At 42.8% G+C, this 9,425-nt stretch overlaps 1 protein-coding gene across 1 annotated transcript; it reads left to right on the top strand.

Moving 5' to 3' along the window:
* Positions 1 to 2,578: 2,578 nt before the first annotated feature.
* Positions 2,579 to 9,187, top strand: LOC108523967 (patatin-like phospholipase domain-containing protein 4; the record flags this gene model as incomplete). The annotated part of the gene is made up of 5 exons (XM_017864734.1): positions 2,579 to 3,000; positions 3,736 to 3,928; positions 7,680 to 7,774; positions 7,927 to 8,100; positions 9,130 to 9,187. Coding segments are annotated over exons 1-5 (600 nt in total), but the record flags the coding sequence as incomplete, so codon positions are not given.
* Positions 9,188 to 9,425: the final 238 nt, after the last annotated feature.

Raw genomic sequence — 9,425 nt, 5'->3', positions numbered from 1 at the left:
AAAGGGCAATTACATTACTATATATTCAGATCACAATGGTAATTTACATAAATCCAACATCCAAAACAAATATTTATTGATCATATACTATATGCCAAGTGCTAGGCTTGGTGATGAGACGACAAAGACAAATGTGAATGAATATGACATTCTTCCTTACATTAGAAAGCTGAACTTTTTTTGTCTTTTGTTTTTTCTTTAGAGATGAAGTCTCACTGTCCTGGCTGAAGATGAACTCCTAGGTTCAAGCAATCCTCCCACCTCAGCTTCCTGAGTGGCTGAGACTACAGGCACATGCCACCTCACCCAGCTGGGAGCTGAACTTTTAACTAGTTACATGGAGATACGATACGAGACAGAGGGGAGTAAGGAGGAAATACTAGTTTAAAATTTTAAGAGTTAAATTATGGAGCATTTTGCTGCTCCAAAGAGACTTACCCTTGGTGAGTTCTCACTCTGCCAGCCAGGTGTAGAAATAGTGGATGCCCTTATCTTTCCTTTAAGTGAAAGATCTTAAAGTTGTGGTGTTCATCCAGCCTGCCCGGTGATAAAGTTTTCGTCTGTCTCCTGAATCGACCTGCCGACAGTGTCCAAATGCAGGAAATACTTGCTCTGTAAACAGCATCCCAGATTCTGGTTCTGTGAATCTAGTTTCTCCTTAAACTTCTGATGCCAACACATCTCTTTAAACCAGACCACCTGTCTTAATCCATTCAGGCTGCTATAATAAAGTAGCATTGACTGAGTGTTTATAAAAGAAATTTATTTCCCACATTCTGGAAAATGGAAGTCTGAGATCAAGATGCCAAGACGGTCAGGTTCTGAGGAGGTCCCTTTTCCAGTTTGCAGACTACCATCTTCTCCTTGTACTTTTATCCTTACATGGTGGAAAGAGACCTCTCTGGGGTCCCTTTTCTAAGAGTACTAATCCCATTCATGAGGGCTACACCCTCATGACTTAATTAACTCCCAAAGGCCCCGCCTCCTAATACTATCACCTTGGGGGTATTTCAATATGTGAATTTTGGAGGTATACATTCAAACCATACCACAACCAAAGGAGTTAGACCACTGCTTCAGGATTCTGTTAAAATGCAGATGCCGATTCAGGAGATCAGGGATGGGACCTGGGATCCTTCCCTTCTCATGAACTTCCTGGAAGATGCAGTTCTGGGGAGGATCACACTCGACCTTAAAGAGTTAGAGGATTGTGGAAGGTTTAAGGACTGGAGTGTGCCTGTATTTTCCTAATGTACGTTGGGCCTTCCCTTAACTAAATTCCAGTGGAGGTAAAGAATTCTGAGTAATGCAGTCATTCTATGATCAGGCAATAAGGTGTTTTCAGGATCAATTTTCTCTAAAGAATAGTTATGTGAATTAAAAACATCTTCCCCAATCGCCAAATCAAGGACTCACAGGTGTTGTTGGCCAGAGACGACACACCAAAAGAGAAAGAAAAAGTTCAAGCCAGAGGCAACTTGGAGAGCTCCACCGCTCCTCTCTGTTTTGCCTAAGGTAGAAGAATTCTCTCATCTCCCAGATGCTCCTTTGTAGCCTCAGAGAAAATAAATCTCTGCCTGCCCTTAAACCAGGGGACCTGGAGAGCCTTCAATCACAAGTCAGAGATTCCTCCAGGCTTGCTTATTAAGATTAGAGAGGGAAAACACTGTTTGAGGAGAGAAACAATTATCAGAGTCCTTTAAATCTTGGTGGGCATGGCATGCAATCTTGGCGGTCAGTGAAGCTGCTTAAGTCTGAGCCAGTGGTGCCAGAGGACAAAATGGCCACATGCTAACGCCCGCTATGTGGAAAGAGCTTTCCGATTTAGCCCTCTCATTTTATCATCTCAATCTGCACATAGGACACGCGGGAAACTCAGGTTATGCCACCTGCTCAAGGTCACACAGCCTAAGGTCAACTGAGGATATGAAAGTTCCCCAGAGCCATAGTCCAGCCTTTCCTTTAGATAGCACTTCTTAAAAAAACCAAAGGCACCCCTTGAAAAACTGCAGGATGTTCAGCCGACAAATAGCCGCTGGAGTCGGCCCTAGGGGCAGCTGGACTGCCCAAGCGGGCGCAAGGGTGGAGAGGGAGAAGAACCACTTCCGGAAAACAGACGCGAAGAGGAGAAGGCACTTCCGGGGCACAGAAAATGAGGATTATTAAAGAACAGTAGGTTCGCAGGTGAGGGCCAAGTAACGTTAAAAGATACGCAGGGATTACAACGCCTCCCTAGGGCGTGGGTTAAAATGTCTCTCTAGATACTCGAAGATAACATGACTCTAAACGAGTAAGTCTTGCCTGCGCGAGAGCACGCTCCGGTCTAGCGGCCATCTTGAATCCAGAAGTTTAAATAGAGCAGGCGGGGCCGAGCGGACGCCTGCGTCGGCGCGATGACGTCACATGCCTGCGCGGGAGGCGGTACCGACCCCTGCCGCAGGACTTTCATGGGCGGGGTTGCGTAGAGCGTAGCTCTGCCTTGTTGGCGGAAGGGCGTTGAATGACGGTCGGGCCCCGCCATCTGCTTAAAGGGACTCGTTCAACACGGAAGTGTCCCGGGGCTGCATTGGTACGGAGCCCTGGGGTCCAGCAAGGGTGTGCTCCTGCGGGACTGATACGGGGACCACCCCGGCTCCGCCGGCCTCCAAGCCGCCGGAGGGCACTGTGCCTGTGCTGGCTGGGCCTGGCCGCCTGGATGCTGAGCACCCAAACCTCTTCCCATCCCCATTTGCAGAAGTGGAATCAAAACTGGGGCTCGCCCCCGGATCGTTGACTGGGATTCAGTCTACGCGGACGCCAGCGCAGCCTGCGGCGGCCGAGCCTCCTGCCCTCACAGGGCCTGGCCGGGTGCATCAGGAACAGGCGGTCTTAGGTCCCTAAATTCGAGGCCCTGCAATGTGCCTCATCTTGGGGTCCCTGAATGGGGCCCTCGGGTCCCCAAGGAAACCCTGAGGCCTTCAGAATGGACAGCCTTGTGGAGGCACAATTTCATTCACGTGGGCAAGTAGTGCGCACTGAGGCATAGGAAAACACAATTTTCTATTTAGATGTGTTCCAAGTATAAAGTGGCGTGGCTGACATTTCATGGAGCCTTAAATTGCCTTCGCCAGTCATGACCTCAGTTAGTCTTCAGATACTTGGCAAAGAAATGTATTGCATTGTTGAGTGATTGCTTATTGCGTTACTGAGTGATTGTATTGGCGTTCATAAAAATATGGGTGCTCATAATAGAAATGGGGAACGGGAGTAGGGAACTATATTTGAAATTTTCTGATACACTTACCAATAACAAATATATTGTTCATTTGGAATTTGATACGGTCTCTAATAATTTTCTGTTTCATAATGGTAGTGCCCCCCCCACCCTGCAAAACGTTTCAAAGGGTCAAGAGAAAAGACCAAATGCCCTTGCCAATTGGAATGTATACATCTGTTTCTTGCCAAGTAATTAAATCGTAGATTGCGTAATCTATGTACCGAATAAATGTGGAATGTTGGGGTTTTTTTTTGTTTGTTTCTTTGTTTTTAATGTATGACTTGGGCTCAAGTGAGGAGGGAGAAGAAAAGATTTCCTGTGAAATATTCTTGTGTTTAATTAGAATTAATTGAAACCACTGTGCTTAAAACAGAGAATGATGTTAGAAGAAAGCCTTGGAACGATGATCAACATAAGACTACACAGTACGTGGGATAAACTATTCCAACTTACAGCATTTTTGCTTTTTGTATTGCCAGTGCTGCAGCTAGAATGAAGCACATCAACCTGTCATTTGCAGCGTGTGGATTTCTGGGCATTTACCACTTGGGGGCAGCATCTGCACTTTGCAGACATGGCAAAAAACTTCTGAAGGATGTCAAAGCTTTCGCTGGGGCGTCTGCGGGATCCTTGGTTGCTTCTGTTCTGCTAACTGCACCAGAAAAAATAGAGGTAATTAAGTAGTAACTTAGACTGTGTTGCTCATCAAGAAATTAAGACCCAAAGGCAAACATGAGCATTGACTCTACTAAGTTAACACGGCAGAGAATTAATCCTTTGCTTGGAAACAGAAAGGATTAGGACTTTTCTTTTAAGATGTAATTATTAGGGATCTGTGCTGTGGTTGTGGGAAAGATTATTTTGGGTGATAGTGAAATAAGGAAATAAAATGACATATTACTCTTGAGTTTTTATTTATCCTTAAGATTCCAGCTCTGTTCCTTTCAAGCAAAGGATATTTCTTCTTTCTATGATGAGAAGAGCATGGGGCCTGTTTTCAAGGCCTTGAACATGTGGGCAACAAGTCTCTACTCACTGCTACATAGAAATAGATATATAAATTAAAATGTGGGCATGCAATTTCTATTAAGTGGAATGGTATAGGAATTTAATTCTTTTTTAATTCTCACAGTAAGAGGAAGCTGTGAGTTCCAAGCAATTTATCCAGAAGTAATACAAATAAGTCTTCGTTCAGTATTTTATTTAATGCAATCTATGTTTTAAAAATCTGTTTTCTGCTATCCAGACAGTGATCAATCATTTACTGACTGTGAGAGCTGGATTCTGTAGTTGGAGGATATTATATTTGTTAATCATTACATACTTTAGCAGCTTTGAACAATAATGAAATAATAATTTAACACCCTCATGCCCAAGAATGAATTTCAGTCACATTTAAAATTCTAAAACTATGCAATTTTAATCATCAAAATCTCATTTCAGATCTTTTGTGAGCTGCTTATCAAAGGGAAGCTAGATTTGAGGCCAATCATTCAGAAATCCACTTATCTTCCTGTCTTTATATGGTTGATTTACAGGGAACTAGAAAACTGATTTAAAAACTGCAGAGATTAAACAGGATGAGAACCGTAAGCCATGCAAAGTATAAATGAGGTGGGAAAATTCCCCCTAAACTAGCAGATTCATATGCTTTGAATTACAAGCTACCTCCTTCCCATAACTGTGTTTCATTTTTGAAGCAGAGGACTCTCAGGGTGTTACTTCTTCCTTTTTACTGCAGTCTTTTCTTGAGCTGTGGCAAATCCTAAGCTTTGGAGTTGTGTAGACTTGGTTTCCAATTCTCAGCAAATTAAAAAATGTATTATATGATTTAGAATTAACCTGATTTGGAAATACTGCAATAGTACAGCCACTTATACTTAACTGAAATTCTGCCATGTTAAGACATTGAATAATTTACCTGAATTGGAGAGTTGATGCCATCCTCTTCTCAGATTAGTTTACCTATTGTTATTTATTTTTTGCACTAAATGAGAGACTGGGTTGTGTTGTCTGATGGTGCTGGTATGATGAAAAGATGTCTTTATCTGGTGCTCCCATGGGAAGGTAGAAAATAATTTTCTTCGTTTCCTTAGGGCATCCTCATTTGTTCTTCTTCACAATAATTTTTCAGCCAAAGTAACCCTTTGACTTAAGGTTATTTTAGTTCCTTTATATTTAGCATCTGAAATAATCCACCTGTAGGATAGCCTTGAGTGTTTTTTAGCAAATGTTTCTACCTACTCAGATTCGTGTTTGCTTGGTTCTTCCTGATGATGTAAGTTCCTCAAGCTTTTTACTGTTGTGACAAATACGTGTGTAATTAATCTTGTTCCGAGCTTATGCATGAATAATTAAGAGGAGCACCTGATACGGGGCATGTTTTAAGTGGTAGGCAAATTTAGACGTTGATGTGGAAGAACTCAATGCTGCAAGTCTTTCCTCTGCCCTCACAATTTGCGAGGAAGCCATGGTGCTAGACTCAGTGGGGAACTCAAAGATGAATAGGTCCATCTTTAATAAGTTTACAGTCTGGTCCGGGCTATGGAGAGTGTTGAATATAACTAAAATTAGTACAAAGAAATAGGCTAGATGGGTAGTCTAGCTCAGTAGAATGAACATACATTTGGTGGGGCTACCCCCATTTCTCACCCAGGAGCTTCCTGCAGCCTATATCCGTTCAAGCTCTCTACAATCCACCTACCTCATAGCACTTAGAGTGATGTCACCCAAAGGTATATCTGATCACCTCATTACCCCTGGGGCAGAGGCTGTCTGTTGACTTAGGATAATGTGACCCACGTTTCTCAGCTTGTATCACAAGGCCCCATGTGACTTAGCCCTACTTATGGCTTGCCATAGGGATGCATTTCAGCTCTGTGCCCGTCTCAGAGTTGTTCTTGCTGTTGTTTTTACTATCCTCTGCTTTCACCTTCATCCCCTGCCCAACTCCTGTTTAAGTCCCAGCCTGGGTGTCAAATTGGAGGGAAACCTTTGGCAACCCACGAGGTTGGAGGTTGACACACACCATATTCATTTCCTGTTGCTGCTTTGCAAAGGACCTTCAACTTAGTGGCTTAAAACAGCATGTGTTTATCATCTTCCAACTCTGGAGGTCTTAAGTCTAAAAGGGTCTCACTGAGCTAAAATCAAAATGTCCTTGCTCACTCTCTCCAGAGGCTCCAGGGGAGAATCCATTTCCTTACCTTTTCCAGTTTCTGGAGGGTGCCCAGACTCCTTGGCTCCTGACCCCTTCCTTGATTTCTAAAGCCATAAGCACAGCATCTTCAAATCTCTCCAACTCTACCTCTCCTACCTCCCTCCTTCCCTTACAAGAACCCTTTTGATGACACTGGTCCTACCCAGGTCATCCAGGATTATCTCCTCATCTCAAGGTCCTTAATTGGCTCTACGAAGTCCCTTTTAACAAAGGTCTCCTAGTCACAGGTTCCAGGGACTAGAATGTGGATATCTTTGTGGGGAGAGGAGAGACCACTGCAATAATATAGCCACTTAATTGAAATTCTGCAATGTTAAGACATTGAATAATTTACCTGAATTTGAGACTTGATGTCCTCATATTCTCAAATTAGTTTACCTGTTATTATTTATTTTTTGCACTAAATGAGAGCCAAACACACCCTCGTGGGGGCTCTCATAGCCCTCTGTCACCTGCTCTTGGAGGCACTTATGAATCTCATGAGGACAGTTTCTTTGTATCTTGTCCTGTCCAAGTCCCAGTGCCTAGCCAAGTATGTGGTGTCCAGTTAGTTGCCAAATTAATTCATTATTTAATTCAAAAGAGACTTGGGTGTAAATCCTGGCTCTGAGACTCATTTTTAGTGAGATATTGGGATAGGTACTTGAACTCTCCAATCCTCCGTTTTCTTATCTGTCAAGTGGGATGGTTATACCCACCTTGCAGGGTGATGTGAAGATGAACTGACAGTGTCACCTCTGTGGATCCCAGTCCAGGGTAGACAGAGCATCGCTGAAAGACTTTATAAAATACCAGTGCCCAAGATGAATCTCCGATGACTGGTTCAGTCTGTGCAAACCATAGACGTCACCACTCCTATTTCTGTCACTGGTGCTGTCATTTGTAATCAGCTTTGTTGCAGGGTTGTAATCAAACTGCTGCTGAGACCACAAAATAGGTGTGGGAGAGAAGGTTAATGGCGCTGAGGAAACCTTTTGAAGAATGTGCTCAATTAAAATTCAGATTGAGCCTTCAAGGATTTTTCAGATGGGGCAAATGCCATTTAAGGTGCTTTACAAAGGAAAAAACAAAAAAGATTAGGATTTTGAGAGTGTATACCTTGCAAAGGGCCTGAGAGTGGTGGGTGAGGCCCCGGCCAGGTGGGGAATTTGCACACCTTTAATAACGATACATAGGGTCACTTCTTAATTTTCTTTTTTTTAGGAATGTAACCAATTTACCTACAAGTTTGCCGAAGAAATCAGAAGGCAGTCTTTTGGGGCAGTAACACCCGGTTATGACTTCATGGCCCAACTAAGGTATACAGAGTACATTTTGCCCAAAAGTACATGGAGACAGAATGTTGACGACTCTCTGTACAAACAGTGGCAAGCTCAGCATTCTCTCTTGTAAAATATTTACAGGGCGTTCAATAATTAAAGGTGAATGATGCAGATTGCTTTTTCTTTAGAAGTGGAATGGAGTCGATTCTTCCTCCCAATGCTCACGAGCTGGCCCAGAACCGACTGCATGTATCCATCACCAACACCAGAACCAGAGAAAATCACTTAGTCTCCACTTTTTCCTCCAGGGAGGACCTCATTAAGGTAATAAAGCCATGTTTCCTATTTGAAGAAATCAGCAAGTGCTGATTTCAATACTTTATATAAAAGTAATGAGTATTACCATGGTCTTTAGATCCTGTGTCTCTTATCAGGCCTGATAGATGGTTGAGTGCTCAGTAAATTACGTGTTTGATGAAAGTATTCACCAGGATCCCTCCTGAGGCCGCCTCATGATGCACTGTGATCCAAAGGCTCCCTGTACTTGTTCAGTGTCTTCCTGCAATGTTCAGATCTCACATTGATTATGTGAAGCAAGTCGCTGATGCAATTTAGTAGCAATAATAATTCCCGAAATCTATGTGGCTAATACTTTGGAGTGTATGTAGGGTTTTTAACATGTACTCTCTTATTCAGTCCTTCAAGTCCTTCTGTAAATCAGGTAGGATAGGTGTTATTGTGACCCTTTTATGTTTTGTTTTGTTTTGTTTTGAGATGGAGTCTCGCTCTGTTGCCCAGGTTGGAGTGCAGTGGTGCAATCTTGGCTCATTGCAACCTCTGTCTCCTAGGTTCAAGCAATTCTCCTGCCTCAGCCTCCTGAGTAGCTGGGATTACAGGCATGTACCACCACGTCCACCTACTTTTTGTATTTTTAGTAGAGACAGGGTTTCACCATGTTGGCCAGGCCAGTCTTGAACTACTGACCTCAAATGATCTGCCCGCCTGGGCCCCCCAAAGTGCTAGAATTACAGGCGTGAGCCACCGCACCTGATCCCTTGTATGTTTTTAACAGAGAAGTGAATGAAAAGATTTTATATGATGTATGTACCAATGTACCCAAGATTATCCTGCGTGGCAGTGGGAGCCAATTCTGGTACCCAGGTCTCTTAACTTTTCAATCTAATATTCCATTTTGTTTCTTCCATTTTGTTCTGATGTCTTTCTGTCCAAACACATTTGAAAGTTGGTTGGTTGAGAATTCATTATCTCTGGGAAATACTTCAGCTGATTGATTTCCAAATACCAATGTGCCTGCTGTGGCAATACACTGAATATTTGTAGGGTGGAAAGAGTGTATTTCTTTTGGAATTTTTTCTTGTTTTTCCCTCTAGTGCAAATCATAACAAGCCTCAGGTAATAGGGAGAATGTATGTTTTCATACAGCGGAAGGTAATGGGTTGAGAGTAAGTGGTAAAATTCCATATATTTGGATGCTGTCATTTGAAATACTTAATGAAATGTTGAATTCACAAGTAAAATTACTTGGCCACTTAATAGGTTAGAATATTTTTCCTCAATATCCCTATTACGTCAGTCTGTCACTTACAAGTTAAGAGTCTTTCTATCTTATAAGAAGACATTATTCTGGGGGGCGGAGCAAGATGGCCGAATAGGAACAGCTCCAGTC

The sequence above is a fragment of the Rhinopithecus bieti genome, unplaced genomic scaffold (assembly GCF_001698545.2).
Source record: "Rhinopithecus bieti isolate Rb0 unplaced genomic scaffold, ASM169854v2 scaffold_80408, whole genome shotgun sequence".
Taxonomy (NCBI): Eukaryota; Metazoa; Chordata; class Mammalia; order Primates; family Cercopithecidae; genus Rhinopithecus; species Rhinopithecus bieti.
The sequence above is the reverse complement of the archived record's forward strand: the minus strand, read 5'-3'. Positions and strand labels throughout refer to the sequence as shown.